This window comes from Gopherus flavomarginatus, chromosome 3 (assembly GCF_025201925.1).
Source record: "Gopherus flavomarginatus isolate rGopFla2 chromosome 3, rGopFla2.mat.asm, whole genome shotgun sequence".
In the NCBI taxonomy this organism is placed as follows: Eukaryota; Metazoa; Chordata; order Testudines; family Testudinidae; genus Gopherus; species Gopherus flavomarginatus.
Genome location: NC_066619.1, coordinates 202,545,597 through 202,565,798, shown reverse-complemented (window position 1 = coordinate 202,565,798; position 20,202 = coordinate 202,545,597). Strand labels below are relative to the sequence as shown.

Genomic DNA, 20,202 nt, shown 5'->3' with positions numbered 1-20,202 from the left:
ATTTTAATGCAGCTACTGCAGGATATTCCAGGAAAATATTCATCAGTATGAGACAGGGTTTATGATAAGATATGCCAGAGGGCAAAATAATGACTATAGCATATCAATTTCATTGTCCAGCTAGCAGGCTACATGTTCTTTTAAATAAACTACATTCAGTCAGACTTGTAATGATTTGTTTTTGGACACGTCATTTGCATTCAACAAGGCAGTTGTAATGGTGTGTTTGGGTGAACAAGGCTGGAGTTTTGGCACACACTGATTTGGTTGCTCAGCTGCTTATTTACATTGTGGCAGGTTTTTTAATTGGCCATTCTGCAGATCTCCCAAGTTGCCTTGTCTCTATCTTATCTGGACACTCTAATGAGATGATGAATTTTACTACTTTCGCTAGGAAAGTAATTCCAGAATAGGTCAGTAGAGGAGAGTTAGACTGATCTAGTCTTTCAAAGAATTAAAAATCGTGTTAAAACATCAAACAGGAACCAGCACAGCAGTACTGCCATGTGGCAAAAATGGATTTAATTTCCATCCCCCGAAGACACTCAACCTGACACTGTGCCTTGAAATGCTGTAAGATCATCCTGCTGAGCATATGAAGCAGTTCATGTTATAATTTGCACTCACATAGTGCCTTTCATTTGACAGTCTCAGATGTCACACAAGGGCGTTGTGCGGCCTCATTAATATTCGTAAAGCCTCACAACATATCCATGAGGGAGCTGTTGTTTAAACTTACTATAAAAATTAGTGATCTGAGGCACGAAGAGTGTAAGTGACGTGCCCTGCAAGAGATGAGGGCAATAATTCTGACTCTGTAGCCATACAGCGTCATTGTCATTTTAACATCTCTTCCAACTCATCCAAAGCACCTGCCTACATGACTGCCAATACATCTGGAAAACCCTGCTCCTATTAGTGATGGTCAGGATTGCAGTGCTTCCTCCATGCTGCCTCACAGCACTTTGAAAATTGTGCTGGCTTGTGAAAACCAGAGGAATTATGGGATACTAGGAAAGGAATCATGGGAGCTTGTGAATCTGACCCAAAATCTCAGTAGGTTCCAACAGCTACCCTACAATGTATCAAAAGAAAAATCCCAGAATACATAGAGCCTGGCAGTAAAACACTGGACCCAGGGGCACCTGCCCAGAATGTGGTGTACCTATTTAAAGAAAAAGAGCAGTATTGTGTGGATGCTGTGATTCACAAGGGAACAGCTTAAACCAGTTTACATAAAGCCATGTGGATGCAGAACTACACTGAGAAAACTCTCGCATAGACAAGGCCTCAGCTCATCCCACCTTTTGTTAAATAAGTAACATGCTCTGAAGCAAATAAATCCTCCTGGACAGAAAAATGACAAGGGACTAACTGGAGTCAGTGATGTAAAGTCAGGGTGAAATGAAGATTTCCAAGAGGAATGCAAAGGAACACATAGGGGGATGGGGAAATAGTATTTAAGTATTGAAGATAAAACAAAAAGATCTGCAGATTAACACTGAACATGTACTGCTCAGGCAAAACAGGCACCCTTTAGTGCTTAGTTATTATGGTACCAAAAGAATGTGAGATCTTTGAAACTGAAACACCAGTTTATAGTGAGCAGTCATATTTCAAAAATAAGCCTTTGGATTCTTTAAAATTAAAAAAAAAAATTCAAAACCCCCAAAACACTGTAACAAGAACTGAAAATGTTTCATCAAAACCATTCAAGCCTTTTCTTTTTAAGTGGTTTTCTCTGAACACCAATGGTAAGGAAGTCTCAGAAAAGAGCAGCAAAATTTAATTAAGCCTTGTGCAACTGACAATCGAGATTTTACTTGAATATTCTGCAGCAAGGAAATTAGAACAATTCCATCATCTTCAGATACTGTTGCAAAAAGAATCCCTGAACTGACAAGAAATATTTACAGTAGAATCTCGGAGTTATGAACACTTCATAACTCTGAACAAAACGTTATGGTTGTTCTTTCAAAAGTTTACAACTGAACATTGACTTAATACAGCTTTGAAACTTGACTATATAGAAGAAAAATGCTGCTTTCCCTTTATTTTTTTTTCAATAGTTTACATTTAACACAGTACCATGCTGCTTTCTATCCCCTCCGTGCTGCTGCCTGATTGTGTACTTCCAGTTCACAATGAGGTGTGTGGTTGACTGGTCAGGTCATAACTCTGAGGTTCTACTCTATGAGGAACTAATTACAATATGGACTACTCAACAGATGTGCCATCTACTGCACAGCTAATTGCATTTATTTGGTACGGATTTTATGACTGTTTATAAAGACAAATGTGAAAATTGCTTTTCATTTCATACAAGTAAAGCACATTTTCAAATTTAATGTGGGTCTCAAAAAAGATAACTTCATTTGGCAACACTTCAAATTGTACTGATGGTGCAAGAGCCATGACTGAGAAATAAGTCTGTAAATATTTCCCATAAGTCGGGAATAAGAATTTTGTATTCATAATACATTCACTGAAGAATCAGTTAATTGTGCCAAATCAGGGAAAGATCAGATGAAAAGAAATGTCATGTGATCAGACCATGAAGTTGCTTATAAAAAGTTGCCCTCTGAGTTTTGGTTATTTTTATATTCTGAACAAACAAAACTGATGAGTAGAAATGAACAGTGAACAATTCAAACAAACAAGTAGAATGATTTGGTTTATTTAAAAAACAAATAGCATTAATACTGAAGATATAGAATAACAATGTTGGATCAAAAGAGTCATGCTCTCATCTGAAACATTGTGACCAATTTGGTCGACTCCCCTAAACAGGAGTGCAGGGTTGCTTTGACAGTGTAACTGAGGACTAAAGCTACCAGACAAACAGATGCCCAAGTTAAGGCAGCACTCTGCTGGGATGCCCATTTTAGTCCTCAGAACAGGCAGACACTTTAGAACATCACCCAGCCACAACAAACAGTGGCAGACAAAGGAAAATGCATACTGCCCAATAATTTAAAGTTAATTCCCCAGGTAAAAATGTTTTGAATCAAAAGCAAATGGGCCACAATTTTTTCCTGCATCAATGGACCAGACAAAACAAAACAAAAATCTTCTCAACCATGGGCAATATTTTTTAAAGAATCTGTGATTCTGGTGGTGTGACCATGGCTCACGAACAGGCACTTTTGATGAAACAGTAAAATAGCAGAAAAAAAAAACTTTATTAGCTAGGTGCCAATGGACCTGCCGGCAGCATTTCCTGTAACAAAACTGAGATAGATATGGCAAGGGCTGTAGGAAAACAGAATGCTAATACCATTCAGACAAACAAGTGCTTTTCTCAACACAAATATACCTGAGTCTCCAGTGCTTCCAATTTACGCTTCCTGGCATGAAGAGCTTTACTTGGAAAAGCCCAAAAATAATTGGAAGTTCCAATCCTATCAGTGTCCACCATACCATCATCAACTAAGCTTTGCAGGATCTCCTTTACCGACATGGCAGCTAACAAAGAAAAAAGAAAAAAAAGGCACTTTTTCTTCAGTGTATGTGTTAGGCAGTTATACTTTATTTTAAAATGTGACTGAGTAGCAAATATGACAATGTACTACACTTGTTTTCATTTTCACTGCAGATTGCTTAGAACTACAGCAACATAAATAAAGCAGATAATCCACACATACATATTTCTGAAAAGCTTATTCCTTTTTCATAGGCTATCTGGAAGACACCAAAAATAAAAATCTTGTGCCACAGCCACTCCATGCAGAGAATCCCTTTGAAGTCAATGGCAGTATCTGTTGCAAGAAGTGAGGTTTTTTACCCACGAAAGCTTATGCCCAAATAAAACTGTTAGTCTTTAAGGTGCCACCGGACTCCTTGTTGTTAACATTGCATTAGTTTATATTCAGTTCACATACGGAAGGTTATCCTCCATAATCAAAAGGGCCAGAAACATTTAAGTCAATTCATGTTTATTCTTGAAAAGCTGATAACTTATGCCCCACACTTGGCAGGGAAAGCTTCCCACTCATCATAGGAAAGTGGTTTTTTTCAAGTATTGTTTCATATTTACAATTAAGCTAACAAGTAATCTTCTATAGACTTGAAATTGCATTGTGTCAGCTTCCACGATTCTACTGGCAAAGTATTCAGTTACAGGTGTACAATAAGGGATTACAAAAGAAAGTGTTTACAGCAATATTTTTAATAATTGTATTTAAAAATTCTGTGAATACAAATGAACTTTTTTTGCTCTATATTTAATATTGTTTTGCATTCCTTAAAATAGGAACTGCAAGTATGTTGAGGAAACCAACTGAAACCCTATCTTGTCTCCATAGAGCTTTTGCAAGTGCCTCTATTCTCTGCTGACATTTTTTAAAAATGTATTTCACCACTAAATATTTTTCAGGTTATAGCTGAGCTCCCTGCAGCTCTTACAAAAAAAAAAAAACTACTTTTTTTTTTAAATCCATTATTGGAGCATGATCATGTCACAAAGATGTGCTGATCAAGGAGGTGAATGTTTGTAAACCAGTACTAAAACACAGATCTAAAGAGGAGAAAACATACAATGAATATAGGAGCAAGACTGGAAGTGAACAAAACATATAAAGTCATCTTGGTACTGATCCAAAGACTTCTGTTGAATTCCATGGACTTTCCACCAGACCTTTGTTGCATAGAACAGTCTTGCAGCTTTGTTGGAGAAATACAACAGAGAGTTTGATTGTGTACACGTATGTACCAAAATTTTAAGATGTGGGTGACTGAAGTTGGACACCTAAATCCTTAGTTAAGCATCTAAATATATGGCATGATTCTCAGAGATGAAAGCTGTGGATACTCAGCAATGACTTCAGTAGATGCTCAGCTCCTTTGAGAATCATGCCATGTATTTAGGTAGTTAACTAGGGATACAGGTTCTAGATTTAAGACATCAGCACTTGAAAATGTTGGCCTTAATGCCCAAAATTAGTTACAGCTACTAGTAACATAGGGTTGGGATGTGTGTGCATAAAACATACAGTTTCCAAAGTAACATTTGGCTAGGCCACCATGACAAACCAGTACCACTTGCAGCTAGGTATTTTTTCTTTTGTTTAACATTATTGTTATAAAGATCATAAAGTCAGTGTTATGTGAAAACATAAAAATTCACACAGTGGGATGGATCCACAAAACAATTCTCAATGTCTAAACAAGTTTTAGGGAGAAAAAGCGTTTATACTCACTAATTCCTTTCTCTTTCGGAGCAATCTTCTCCATATCCTTTAACTGGAACACATCTTTCTGTTCAAAATACAAAAGGCACGTCACCTCTGAATGACAGTCTCATTTAAATCATGTCTACATTCTTTACTAAATTAATCCCAACAAATACACAAGTAGCCAGGGGCGGCTCCAGACCCCAGCATGCCAAGCATGTGGTTGGGGCGGCATGTCGCGGGGGGCACTCTGTCGGTTGCCGGGAGGGCAGCAGGCAGGCCACCTCCTGCGCCATGCCTGCAGAGGGTCCGCTGGTCCCGCCGCTTCGGTGGCATGCCTGCGGGAGGTCCACTGGAGCCACAGGACTGGCGACCAGCAGAGCGCCTCCCGCGGCATGCCACCCTGCTTGCGGCGGCGAAACGTCTAGAGCCGCCCCTGCAAGTAGCATATCTAATGTATTTTTTCATTTCTCCAGGAAAAATACTGCATGCTCCTCAAGATAGAGCTAAAGTATTTGAAAATAAAAAGTGATTTTATTTTGTTGTAGGCTTTGTTATTTCCTCCAGTGTTTCTTTGTTACTCTAATTAATTGCTTCATGCCTAAATTTAGACTGCTAGCTCCTCAGGGCAAAGAGCGCTGTGGCCAGATCCTCAGCTCCTAGTCTAGCTGCTTTTGCACTGAAGAATCACTATAAATTTATTTTAACAAACAAAAAAAATAATATTTCAGTTATGTCACAAACACAAAGGTGTCTCTGAGTTGGAACTTCATTTCTCTTCCACTTCCATTGCTCTCTTTTAGGTGCATTCTCATCCTTCCCTTTCCTATTTCCCAGTTTCATCCCTCTCCCATACTGTCAAATTTGAGCATCCCTAACGACTCTTTCTGCCTTCTGTGGCAGCAAAGTGAAACTGACAAGATTTGGAATCTGAGGAACAAAGCGAACACTGAAAATGTTCCAAATTCCTATTTAATTTTACTTTGCTGCTCCCTCGCATATGGACTAGAGGTTATTAAGGTACCAGGTCAGAAGGCTTTGTGCATCCATCTCCACTACACATGCCAGCACCTTTACAGGAAAAGGTTTGAGAAGTACTAAACAGAAGTACATAAAGCACAAGCCGGTACGCAGCAATTACTGATGTTATGGGAAATCTAACTTTGGATTTCCTGACTATGTACCTAAATGTGAAAACGTTGCACTAAACAAAAAATAAACCTTTTTGGTTTTCCACTTAACTGTCAATAACTTATCCACTGCAAAGAGTATCCAAAACTCTACTTAGCACAAGCTCATCTGTACCTCTCACTAACACCTTTGATCAACAACTGATAGTTTCACAAATGCTAGTAAGGCCAATGTGTTCTAGGAAAAATGAAGCTGGCTAAAATATTTTACAGTTTGATGGAATCAAAAGGTATTTTCCCCTATGGTACGTTAATAAAGAATAGTAACACAGTAACTCCTCAATTAACATTGTAGTTATGTTCCCAAAAAATGCAACTTTAAGTGAAACAATGTTAAATGAATCCAATTGTCCAGTAAGATTTAATGTAAACGTGGGGGGGGGGTTAGGTTCCAAGGAAATTTTGGGGGGGCAGAAAAAAGGTATTATACTGTACAGTACTGTACTGTGGTTGGAAAGTGCCCCTGGCTGACCCCACATAGGCACAGCCCGCTGCAGGCAAGGACGCTAGGAAGCACCTTTGCAGCACCAGCGGTAGCTTCCCCAGAGAACAGGCTCAGATTTTGCCAGTAATGCTCCAGGCCCGCCTCTTCCTGTCCTCGCTTCACTCCAGGCCTACCTCTTCCCACCCCCACTCCACCTCCTCTCTAGAGCACGCCACATCCCTCCTCCCCACCCGCAAAGTCCTAAGGGGGAAGCGCTGAGAGGGAGGGGGAGGAGGCAGAAAAGCAGAACTTGTGCAATGCTCCCTTGTAAAGTTGCTGCACTTTCACAGAATCTTACAAGCAACCAGCCAAACGACATTATAAGGGAACACTGCACAACTTTAAAGGAGCATGTTCCCTAATTGAGCAGGGACGTAATATTGAAACAATGATAAATGAGGAGTTACTGTATAGCACTTTTCATTTAGTCACTCTCAAAGTACTGTATAAAGGAGAACAGTATCATTATCTGCATGTTACACATGAGGAAACTGAGGCAGAGCAGGAACTGACTTCCCAAGGTCACCCAGCAGGACAGTGGCAGAGCCAGGAACTGAACCCAAGACTCCAGAATCACAGTCCCTTACCTGGGCCACTCAGCCTCTCTGGCTCCTTATGGATGCTCCCAATGGCCAGGAAATATATGATAATTAAAACACTTACTTACTGTTTCAAAAAATATTTCCATCATACGAGTTCTCTTCTCTTCAACACTCAGTCCCTTTTTCTTGGACTACAATAGAACATGTATTCAGTACTTTAATACTATCTTTAGAATTAACATTTCATTCAGAATTCACATCTAGAAGAAGCATTTCCTTGACATCTCCCTTAATACTCTACTATACCACAATGCTTCTTAAAACAGGACTTCTTCACAAAGGAAAGCCATGCCAGGCTAATCCATTCAAAATATATCAATTGTTTCAAAGATATTAAGTTTGGGACTGATTTGTTGTATAATCTAGTTCATCCCGTACCTCACTTCACTGCAAGGTAGTTTTCAATGCATTTTACTACATCCCTATAGTTCCTTGTCTGTCTTGCCTTACTAACTCTAGAAATGGCAATTCCAGTCTCTTGGTAGTTGGTACCAATGCCCAATTGTCCTTAAAGTAGTTGAAAGAGCGATTTCTACTATTTAGTCTATAGTGTGAGACTTATGCTTTTTGTCTGACTCATTTACTTCCATGAATATTGTTCTTTCCTTCCTGTTAAAATGACATAGCCAATATGAAATTTAGGCCATTTTAAAATACAAGTTAGAGTAGTTTTCAGATACTGTATCTCCCTTCAAATCACCTTTCCAATGTTGTGGTTTAACAATCACATTATCTTTATTAAAAACATAAGAACAGCCATACTGGGTCAGACCAAAGGTCCATCTAGCCCAGTATCCTGTCTTCCGACTGTGGTGAATGCCAGTGCTCCAGAGGGAATGAACAGAACAAGTAATCATTAAGGGATCAATCCCGTCACCCATTCCCAGCTTCTGGCAAATAGAGGCTAATAGCCATTGATGGACCTATCCTCCATGAATTTATCTAGTTCTTCTTTGAACCCTGTTATAGTCTTGGCCTTCACAACATCCTCTGGCAAAGAGTTCCACAGGTTGACTGTGCACTGTATGAAAAAATACTTCCTTTTGTTCGTTTTAAACCTATAAATTTAATTTGGTGACCCCTAGTTCTTGTGTTATGAGGAGTAAATAATACTTGCTTATTTATTTTCTCCACACCAGTCATGATTTCATAGACCTCTATCATATCGCCCCTTAGTCGTCTCTTTTCCAAGCTGAAAATTCCTAGTCTTATTAATCTTTCCTAATATGGAAGCCGCTCCATACCCCTAATCATTTTTGTTGCCATTTTCTGAACCTTTTCCAATTCCAATATATCTTTTTTGAGATGCGGTGACCACATCTGCACACGGTATTCAAGATGTGGGAATAGCATGGATTTATACAGAGGCAATGCGCTATTTTCTGTCTTATCATCTATTCCTTTCTTAACCAGTTCCAACATTCTGTTGGCTTTTTTGACTGCCGCAGCACATTGAGTGGATGTTTTCAGAGAACTATCCACAAGGATTCCAAGATCTCTTTCTTGAATGGTAACAGCTAATTTAGACTGCATCATTTTATATGTATAGTTGGGGTTATGTTTTCCAACATGCATTACTTTGCATTTATCAAAAATGAATTTCATCTGTCGTTTTGCTGTCCGGTCACCCAGTTTTGTGAGGTCCCTTTAACTATCTTGAGTAGCTTTGTATCATCTGCAAATTTTGCCCCCTCATTGTTTACCTCTTTTTCCAGATGAATCTATTGAATAGTACTTGTTCCAGTACTGACCACTGGGGGACACCACTATTTACCTCTCTGCATTCTGAAAACTGACCATTTATTCCTACCCTTTGTTTCCTATCTCTTAACCAGCTACTGATCCATGAAATGACCTTCCCTCTTATCTCAGGACAGCTTACTTTGCTTAAGAGCCTTTGGTGAAGGCCCTTGTCAAAGGCTTTCTGAAACTAAGTACACTATATACAATGGATCACCCTTATCTACGTTTGTTAATGCCTTCAAAGAATACTAGTAGATTGGTGAGGCATGATTTCCCTTTACAAAAACCACATTTGCTCTTTCCTAACAAATTATGTTCATCTGTGTCTCTAACAATTCTGTTCTTTACGATAGTTTCAACCAATTTGTCCAGTACTGAAGTTAGCCTTACAGGCCTGCAATTTCCGGGATCATCCTGGAGCCCTTTTTAAAAATTGGCGTCACATTAGTTATCCTCCAGTCATTTGGTACAGAAGCTCATTTAAATGATAGGTTACATATCACAGTTAGAAGTTCTGCAATTTCACATTTGAGTTCCTTCAGAACTCTTGGGTCAACACCATGTGGTCCTGGTGACTTATTACTGTGTAGTTTATCAATTTGTTCCAAAACCTCCTCTAATGACACCTCAGTCAGGACCATTTCTCAGATGTGTCACCTAGAAAGACTGTCTTAGGTTTGGGAATCTCCCTCATATCCTCAACCATGAAGACTGAAGCAAAGAATTCATTTAGTTTCTTGGCAATGGCCTTATCGCCCTTGAGTGCTCCTTTAGCATCTCAATCATCCAGTGGCCCCCTTGGCTGATTAGCAGGATTGCTGCTTCTGATGTACTTAAAAAAAAATGCTATTACTTTATGAGTCTAGCTAGTCTTCAAATTCTTTTTTGGCCTTCCTAATTATATTTTTACATTTCATTTGCTAGGATTTAACTTCCACTTTTTAAAGGATGCCTTTTTGCTTCTCACTGCTTCTTTTACTTTGTTGTTTAGCCACGGTGGCACTTTTTTGGTTCTCTCTGTTTTTTTAATTTGGGGTGTACATTTAAGTTGAGCCTCTATTATGATGTCTTTAAAAAGTTTCCATGGAGCTTGTAGGGATTTGACTTTTGGCACTGTACCTTTTAATTTCTGTTTAACTACCTTCCTCATTTTTGTGTAGTCCCCTTTCTGAAATCAAATGCTACCATGGTGGGCTGCTGTGGTGTTTTCCCCACCATAGGGTTGTTCAATTTAATTATATTATAGTCACTATTACCAAGAGGTTCAGCTATATTCACCTCTTGGAACAGATCCTGTGCTCCATTTTTCAAATATTTTTCTTTTCATCATGCTGTGTCAAACAATTAGCAGGGGAAACTGATTGAATATATAGGGACACACTGGAACTGATTATATACAAAGCGCTGTATAATACACAAAAGTAAAACTGAAAAGTATTTTCTTCTCCAATCTCTTTCAATTATATTAATTACTAGGATATAAAATGTTTCTAAACAGAAATGTGACTTTTTAAGTTGATAGCATCCCTTTAAAGCCCATAAGAAAAAAGTGGTAGCTCATCACTTGCATCAGATTATGTACTGGAAAATATTCTGCATAATCTTTATAAACACTCATCAGTAGGAAAGTGAATTTGGTGAGTTCCTAGAAAAGGTAGGTAGCATTCAGGGCACATAGGACTTTGGCAGGGGAGGATCACGCCTTGCCTCAGCTACCCATATCATATCAAAGCTTCAGCAGAGTGAAAGTGATGGAATTCTTGTCAGTTTCACAGTTTTTTCACTTTGAAACAGGTAATACGAAAGAGCAACAAATGTTTGAATTTATCATCTGTAGTCATGGACAAGGGCAAGACTGCTTTGGATTTTTTTTAAATTATATTGTACAAAATCTTAATTTTGGAGGTTAGTTTATTCAGCAGTCACTTATGCATCCAGCTAAAACAATATAATTCATTGTAATAAAAGTTTATTTGACTAAAGCCTTTGTTAAATTGTGTATTTTTTTTACATAAACTCCTCCCATCTGATTTATTCATCCCTGCCACATACTTATATTGGTGATATCACAACTAATTATTATGAAAGAAGCTGGAATTGCCATGCATAAGGAATTGCCATACTGACTAATCAGTCCATTTACTCCAGTATCCTGTCTTGGGCAGGGCAGGGCAGGGCACCAAATACAGACACAAAAAACCCCAGTAATGGACAATCATGGGATAATCTGCTCATTGTGGATGTTTCTTCCCAACCTCTGGAAAGTGGTGGCTATTTCATCCCCTACATAACATAACCGGGGTGGGGATACTGCTTATCCCAATAAATGGGGAGCCCCTTTTTCCCCCCATCTTGTTAAGCTATGGGCCTCAATGAGATCTTGTGGTAGTGAGTTCCACAAGTTAATTACCTCCCATGAAATCCCATTAAAAGTCCGCATTTCCTCCTCCAGCAGGAAGCCTGGTGTTTAGAATTGGGTTACACTAAACTTGTAACGACTTGGCTCTTGTCCGACTGCGCCCCCGCCGACATAAGACGACTCAAGAAGCTGGTCTGGAGCCCCTAAGAGTGAGTGTGGGGGCTGCACGCTCCGCCCGCGCACAGTACACGGGCCAGGGCCAGGGCTGTGGCGCTGCGGCCCGGGTCTGGCTCCGAGAGGCGCAGCAGGAGCCGGGGGAGGCCGTTTCTAGCACAGCTCAGCACAGACAAGGCGGCTCCGGGCGCACCCCGTCTGTCCATTGCACGGGGCGGCCCAGGCGGCCACGGGCTCCCCAACCATCCCCTCGGCGCACCCAGGCCATAACCCGAGCAGCGCCTCAGGCAGCCTCAGTCCCCGCCCACCCGCGCTAGCGGCTGAGCGCGGTTCCCGCAGGGACGCCCCGGCAGTCGCCCGCTGAGGGTCCGCGGCTCCCGGGCGGGAGGAGCCGGAGCGAACGCCGCTTACCATGTCGCCTCCTTCCCGCTGGAGCTGGGAGTCGGGCCCGGGGAGGGGGGGTGGCAGCGGCGGCGGCGCTGAGGGCCCGGCCAGGCGCCGAAATTTGATTTCCGCGCCGCCGCCGGGAGGCAAAGGGCAGCTGGAAGCTAAGGTGGGGGTGGCTCCGCTTCCGCGGCTCACAGCGCCGCCTGCCGCCTCCAGAGGAGGAGCGGGTGCAGGCCGGACCTTTTTCCCTTTGCTCCCTCTGCGTCTTCCTGCTTCGTTTAACCTCCTTCCTGGCTCCTGCGTGCAGCCCCACAATCAGATTTTTACATACTCCAATTCAAAACGTACATCACGTGAAAATTGCCAGAATTAATTTCCCTGACTCATCTGGGGCTGCTTGTTCTCCCTATAGGTTTCCAAAAATGACACACACCTCCCTCAGGGTGCCTCTAATTTTCATAGCCAAGCATAGGAAAGTGCCTACAGTAAAACTTATTAAAGCTAATTTTGAAATTATCTAATACCCACATTAAGGAAAGAGTACCTATACATCTGGGTATAATACTTAAATGATCCAAAAGTACAAAGTTAGGTTTTAAAGTCATAAAATACATAGGGAACGTAATCTGCCATATCCCAAATTAAGGTTAATAATTTAACAATACAATTAAAATATTAGCATCCAAATATTCAGATATGTCACTCATAAAAATGTATACTCAGAGTACTAGTTTGTGGAAAGCTGAGTTCTTTAATTAGCCACACAGTAGAAAGTGACCAACCAAGCTTCCACATATTGCCTGATTACATGTAGTGGTTCTGGCCTGCAAGGGGTCCAGAACGTGAGCCTTTCAGATATCCAGAGTAGCACCCCTATTATAGCTACAACAAGAAAAAGCCATAGGAGCTTTAAACTACTGTACCAAACTTTGGTTTTATCTCATCTAACACAGTGGTTCTCAGGCTTTCCAGTCCACTGTACCCTTTTGAGGAGTCTGATTTGCCTTGTGTACCCCAATTTTCACCTCACATGACCTGACTGAGCAGCCCTTTCTTTGGAATTACTCTTAGCAGCTGCTATTATGTCAGGCACAGGAACTAAGAGCAGGGAGACTGTCTTTCCTATGCTCTCAGCCTCTTCCTGCTGGTGCCCAGGCAGCATAGAGGAGAATAGCTTGACTTGGATGCAGAGGATGTGTAAAGTCAGGCTTTGGGGCAGGGATAGGGGACTGTGGGGCAGAGAAAGATTGCACAGATGCATGCTAGGGCCCAGAAGCAGAAAAGGATAGGGGATGGGGAAAGAAGGATATGTAACAACTAGAGTACACTTCCCTCCAGCACTAGAAATATTCTCTCTGCTGTCAGAGGATAGCTGTGAAACCCACCAGCAAAAGTATGTCTTATATTTCTCAGTGGTGGTTGGTCCATACATTACCCTATTTACCCCATTAGCTCAAACGCTGTGGATGTTAATGCACCAAACTTGCTGATGATCCACATTGGGGGAATAATATACATGACAATTCATTTTATCAGTACTAAAAAAAAACAAAACACAAAAAAAACCACACACCCACCCACCCACCCCCAGAAGGTTACGTACAAAAGCCACATTAAAAGGTTGCAAAGTCAAACACTCAAAAGTTAGGAAATACCAGAATTAAAGTTGCATTATGATTTAGATATGCACTAAAGTATGTGTTGTGATACAGTCTTTAATTACATAATCACATACAGCACTGTCAATTCTGTGCACTGAATGAGGAAGGTGTCATGTGGAAAAGAGTACAGTATGTAATCATGTAATTAAATATCATAGTGCATGGTCACAGGAGAGTAGAGTAAAGTTTGCACAGGCAACCTTGATTGGAAGTTTCTTGAGATAGAGACCATCTTTTTGTATATTGCCTCGCATGGTGGAGTTCTGCTCCATGAGCAGGGTTCCTATGTGCTATTATAATACAAATAATAAATAATCTTAATTCTGGCAGTTCTTGTCTTTTAAGTGCTTTGCAACTTTGTTAAAAACAGTTTTTGTATGTGAAAGATTTTTTTCATAAAGTATTTGGTAAAAGTTCCCCTAAAGGAGAAATTTTGGATACAGAATAAACCAATAGTTACACAATTCAAAAGTATTCAGTTTAGTGGAGTAAGGGCATTTGGTCTTCATGGAAAGACTAACAAGAGTATTAGAAAAAGTTGCCCATGTTTGCAGAGGACTAACTGAGGTGGAACAGTTAATATAAAATAATGTACTAGTACTAAACAACGTATTATAATGAATAGCAAAGTAAGGTACTGAAGGACCCGGACATTGTCATTTAGGCAAATATTTCATTAAGCACTTTTCTGTTATTTAGAAATGCTAGTGCAAAAATTAAGAACGTTTTGAATAGCTCTCTGGTTTCTTTGAACAGATTTCTTGACTAAATTCTTCCCTCCCACCTCCAAAAGTTGTGTGTTCTCTCCTCTTTTCCTTTTCATGTTCTCTCTCCTCCTCCTCCACGGGAGTAGCAAGTGCTCAGCATCTCTGAAATTCCGGCCAATACTGCTCTGCGTCATTGTGTTTTGTTCTAGCTGGCAGCCAAACAGAACGGATTGTGTACTGCCAAAGTTTCAAAACAGATAGAGTGCTCTGGCAAGTTCAGTGTTGCACTGTTCTTCATAGCCATATATATATTAATTAATGTGAGACTTGATTAATAAGAACAAAGCCTTACAGATCCATTACACTAGTAAATTTTGTGTTAGGAAGAAAAACTGGAGGCCCTGAAATGTCATCTGACACATTCTGAGATGTGCAGTAAAGAAAGGGAAAATGATGCCTACTTAGTGCTGGCCAAAGACAAGAGAAACTGGGTGACTGCTTCTGTCCTTTGAGGTGCTCTGCACTTTTGAGTGTCCTGCTATCAACACACTAGGCCTGACTCCCCATAAGCCTGTGCAACCCAGCTGTCTCCAAGCCATCCCTGCTGCACCAAAAGAACCTATGCTATTTGTTAAGTGGGTTGTTGGACCAAACTGACTTTTCACAGGATCCAGCTTTCGATGATTTCACCAGAGACTAAGAAGGAATCCCAAGTATTATCCAAAGAGAAAGGTAACATAGGCCAATAAGATGTAGGCATTGCGAAGGAGTCTGATTGAACTGGTCCATTATGCCAACTCTGTGCCTTTCTAATACTGTTATTTTTCTAAAATGCTGGCTGCAGTAGACAAAGTCAGTGTTAACAGAGCATACAGAACAAGTGGAAGTATGGATCTTAAAAGACTACTGAATAGGTAGCTGAATAGGTACCACATTTTAATGACTTAAAGGAACAAGGCCTACAGTTCTTAATCATATTCCTGCTAATCAATAAAAACCATTCAAAAACAGAGGACAAGAGAAAAAAAAATCCTATTCTTCCTCTGTGTATATGTGATAAGGACCAAAATACATATGAAACAGTTTTCCTGCCTAGTGATCTGTGGCAAGAGGTTCTCCTTTTAAAACAATTGCCCCTTTCTCAGAACAGTGTGGATATCTGTGAGAACAAGGAATATAATACACTGACAAATAAGTACAACTCTGAAAATAAACAGAGGAAGCAAGCTTTATTTTTATTATTTGAAATTTTTGCGTGTGGTAAGATACAACATGTGAGTGATTTTTCCTAGGTTTCCAAGATGGATTAAATTTTATAAGTTTTTATTGTAGGCTAAAGCATCAAAAATACCACGGCACACATGAAGCTAAAACTACACACATACAAACGCTTTTGACGCACATCTTTCATCCTCGACCTTAAGCAAACGGTTTGTATTTTGTCCTCGAGGAGGATGGGGGGAGAGTAGAGAAGAACAAATGGCTAGAATATTTCAATATCAGTTTGAGAATACAAGACTTTATATGTTCTATACACAAAACATATGAAACTGATTTACAAAAATGGAATGTACAAAACTTAAAATGTATATTCACTTCTAGGGCTGGAAAGGTATAATGTATTCAGTGATACAGATTTCTAGCACAGGGAATTGCTGTATGCTATGCAAAATATGGAACATTCCCATGTCATAAAGCAAAAGCATCAGGGTTAAGGCTGTGTTGCTCACAAACATTAACTGAAGTGCTGTAAATTCATCAGAAACATCATAGCCAAATTTAGGATCATCCTACTCTAAGTACAAATATCTTTCATATAATCTCCACAAACAGACCAAATAATCACTGCTCACAATTCATCTTCAAGAAAGTTCTGAATGTATATCATGACTTCATAACTTGTCATCATCCATAAACAAAAATAATTTCCTTATAACATAAAACTTACTGGGCACTTATAGTTTTCATTATGGCAACACTAGATCCTTATAGTTATAAAAAAATATTAACACAATTATAAGGTTGAAAGCCCTGTAACTTTTACAGAACATACCAGCATTTACTAATTAACAAGTCTCCAAACACTATTAGACAATGTTTGCCTCAAACCATCTTCATTTTCCTTTTCAGTTACATTGCTGAAACTTAATCAATGTAAAAAAATGCATTAGTGTTTGTTCAGGATTTAACTGAACAGATAATTTTTGAAATGGAAGAAAAAGTAATAAATATATAGTCCACTAGTTTGTCCTAAAATACTGCAGATAACATAACTCCCAGAAAACCATCTGACATTACTTTCATAGTTTAAACAGAACTCATACCTCCACCACTCCTCTGCTGTGTTGCCAATCTCCTAGTATTCCACTGAAGTCAGTGGAACAGTTAGGGTGTACATAGCAGTACAGGAGGCGTGTTCTACCTGGAGCCTTTGATAGATGCTAATAGCTCAGTAGACCTAATAGTGCAATTCTGGCAGTTACTTAATTGGAAGAGAAAAGAATCTGTCACCATAAAATATTATTAAATTTCTACCATGATTGCTGTCTTTAGGGTCTTTTATCCAAGTGTTTTAGCTGACCAGGTTTCAAAAGCACACTGTGAAAACAACACGTTTCTCTGTTATCTTGTTCTGAGAAGATAAGGTTGGCAGTGTAAAGGGACTGCATGATATCTATTACTGAATTTAAAACTGCAATTGGGAAGTATTTGCTGTGTAAGCTGAATTCAGATTAGGGGCAGTTGCCAGCACTGGTCAGCATCAGTGGGTGCTGCATTGATCACAGGTTCTGAAAACTCAACACAAAAAATGAACAAGGATCTAGAAGGAGAAGGCCACATCCCTTTAATGTGTTAGTAAATGGATTATGTAAGAGTTCCAGATTTCATCAAGATATGACAGATTGACATAGATTAATTAAAGCCTTATTTATTAATTAATATCAGATCTAAAGAACTCTCTTATTTTCTGAACATCTTTAGAGGAACAATGTACATACATATGAAATGGTATCTTGAGTATGCGTTTTATAGAACTTTTTCAACACACCGTTTAGGGACTGATCCCTGTGGGCCTCAGAATTTCTGTGTCAATGGAGGATTTGGCCTGTACTGATTCCCCTCCCCACTTTCCCTTCTTTCCATGAAAACTCTTCCATTTATCTTAACCTTAGTAAAAATATTTTTTACAAAAATCTAAATTTTGGGTCAAATTAATACCGTCCTTTAAAAATAACCTACAGCAATAGATTTAAAATTTTATTCAAGGCCTTAACAGAGAAAATAGATGGAACTTTTTTCTTGGTTAATAAATACAGTTGAAATGTTACTAAGGAACAAGAATATTCTATATGTATGTTAATAGTTTTCCAAGTGCTCCAATGACAGAGTGATTGTGTGTCAGAGTGTTGGCTAGAAGGATCCTTCTAGAAGGATCTAGAAGTTTAAGAGGATAATTCATAGTGAAATAATGGATGGAACTCTAGCCTTCTTGCAGAATTTTAGGACAAACTAAGTTCAAACACAAAATACCTTGCCCTCTTGATGATACTTGCTTGGTTTTTAAAAATTTAGAAAATGTTATTACCAATTTTCAAGGTCTGCTCTTTATGGAAAATTGATGTTATGCACATTTCTCAAGAAAGCTTGAAACAACAGATTTAACTTGTTAGAAACAAAATAATACAAGTAATTTAACAAAAATCAACTTCAATTTTGCCGACATACTTAAGATGGTCCCCCATCTACTTTCCTCTTTTAACAAAATAAAAAATTCCTAAATAAAGAAAAGGTACTACTCCAAGATTATTTCAGCCATTGGCACCATACTGACCACAGCCTCTCTGCACCGGGTCAAGAGAGGGCATGACCCTGTATTCCTGAACAGTATCAAACACATCTTTTGAGACTCGACTTTACAATTCTTTATAAAATTAGTGCTTCTTAAAATGGGCAGGTCCACATTATACACAGGAAAATACAAAATTTGCCTTTATTTTAAGTAAGTCATATGACTAAGCATTTTAAATTAAATTGGAGTTTCAGAAGTATAGTAGAGATTGTGAGGGGGACTCCTTTTTAGAGTGTTGCCATCCTCAAATGGCTTGCTGAAATCACTGACACTCACTTTCTTTATTCCTGTGTCAAACAAACACACACACATACATAATGGGACAAATCCTGCGGTCCTTATTTTGTCTTCAGAAAAACATCTCATTGACTAAGGACTTCGGAAATTGGTTCAATTCACTCTTATTTGTAATGTACTTTTCTTGAGTTAAATAGCTTTGATAACCCTTGGCTATCACCATACAACATTTGTTAACCACAGTTCCTTTGGTTGTACAATGTGGGTCCTCCAAAGGAGTACCTGTGTGGCTGTCTGTCCTGTGTGATATGTTGATGAATATACGGAGTTGCCTTTAGAAAGTATGCCAAAGAACATGTATGGAAGAATTGCATACATGAGGATATGACACTATAATGACCCTGATTCTAATGACTTTGTTTGGTGTTAATGGATCTGTCATTCTACAGAAAGTCAGCAGTAACTAAAGTATCATTACAGTGCACTTTTTCCAAAGCTGTGGAAATTTTAGGTCTCTAGAAAGAGCTTACAACACACTGAGCAGTAGGAGGGGTTGGAGACAAGCACATGAAACAATCCTTCATTAATCTCACAAAGAGTAAGACATTTGCGTTGATTGGTATAATACTAAAAGTTGAGCTGTGTTAGGTCTGGCAAATAGAGCTGGAAGGATTTTGCATGACTTAACCGTATATCTTTACTAACAGAGCCTATTTGTTATAGTTACTAAGACTGAAGAATGTTACATGTGCAATACCTACCATGATAATGAGATCTAAAAGACTCCCAGTTTTCACTGTTGGACTAAATAATGCATAACAATGACACTTTTCAAATTTGGAAGCTCTGAATGGGAGCTACCCTTCACAGGTTAAATAAACCCCTTCAAATAGTGTAGATATTTTCATTGTATTTTATTTGCAAAATTAGTCAACTACTTAAATTTCTGTTCCACAAGCTGCAGTTCACATGTTTAATATTTTGTTGTCCTAATGAATTCAGCAAAGGAGGGTTTTGTTTATTAACCCGTACAATAAATTCAATGAGGAACATAAGAAGTGCAAGTCCTATGTAAACAAGGTAAGTTTGGAAATAAACATGAAAAGTCCACTGGAGACTCCTTCAGCATTAAAAAATAATTAAAGTACACATCCCCCACAGAGAGATCGATTAAACCAGTCGTTTGTTAAGGGCCAGGCAGCTCCAGAGCCCACTATTACTGTAAGTATCGATAGACCTTGAAGCAGTGATTTCCAGAGTCTGCAACTACAACATGGCCATCTGAAGTTAGCGCCAGACCTTGGGGACCATAAAGTGGGTCAGCAGATGTGTTAATGTAGGATAAAAAAGATCCACTTCCATCAAAAACCTTTAAGGAGAGAAAACACATAAGTAATGTTATCTGTATTAATAGGGATAAAAATAATGGAGCAAATTATGCTCTCAGCTGGACAAGTGTAGATCTGTAATATTTCCACAGATTTCAGGAACTCTGGATTTCTACCAGTGTAAATGGGAACAGAACTTGACCTCCTATTCTCAAATATAAAAATTCACATTTAAAAATACTTATTTCTACTTATAATAAATTAGAAAGCCTATCTATGGCTGTAGGTGCCTTTGCCAAAAAACAAACA

At 39.2% G+C, this 20,202-nt stretch overlaps 2 protein-coding genes across 25 annotated transcripts in view; both read right to left on the bottom strand.

The window, feature by feature from the left end:
• Positions 1-12,368, bottom strand: part of MND1 (meiotic nuclear divisions 1) — a 74,495-nt gene extending 62,127 nt beyond the window's left edge. For 2 of the 5 annotated variants that reach the window (XM_050946690.1, XM_050946689.1), the window contains exons 1-4: positions 11,690-11,780; positions 7,513-7,578; positions 5,199-5,256; positions 3,317-3,465 (exon numbers count right to left, since the gene is read on the bottom strand). In XM_050946690.1, the coding sequence (XP_050802647.1) occupies positions 3,317-3,465; positions 5,199-5,256; positions 7,513-7,578; positions 11,690-11,722 (306 nt within the window). In that variant the 5' untranslated portion in view covers positions 11,723-11,780. Of the gene's footprint in view, positions 1-3,316; positions 3,466-5,198; positions 5,257-7,512; positions 7,579-11,689; positions 11,781-12,134 lie in introns of those variants that run through there. The other 3 variants (XR_007773463.1, XM_050946688.1, XM_050946687.1) reach the window with 3 other exon arrangements.
• Positions 12,369-15,688: 3,320 nt separating this feature from the next.
• The window catches only part of TRIM2 (tripartite motif containing 2), a 119,424-nt gene continuing 114,910 nt past the window's right edge, over positions 15,689-20,202 (bottom strand). For all 20 annotated transcript variants that reach the window (XM_050946387.1, XM_050946386.1, XM_050946383.1 and 17 more), the window contains one exon: positions 15,689-19,934. In XM_050946387.1, the coding sequence (XP_050802344.1) occupies positions 19,782-19,934 (153 nt within the window). In that variant the 3' untranslated portion in view covers positions 15,689-19,781. The remainder of the gene's footprint in view (positions 19,935-20,202) is intronic.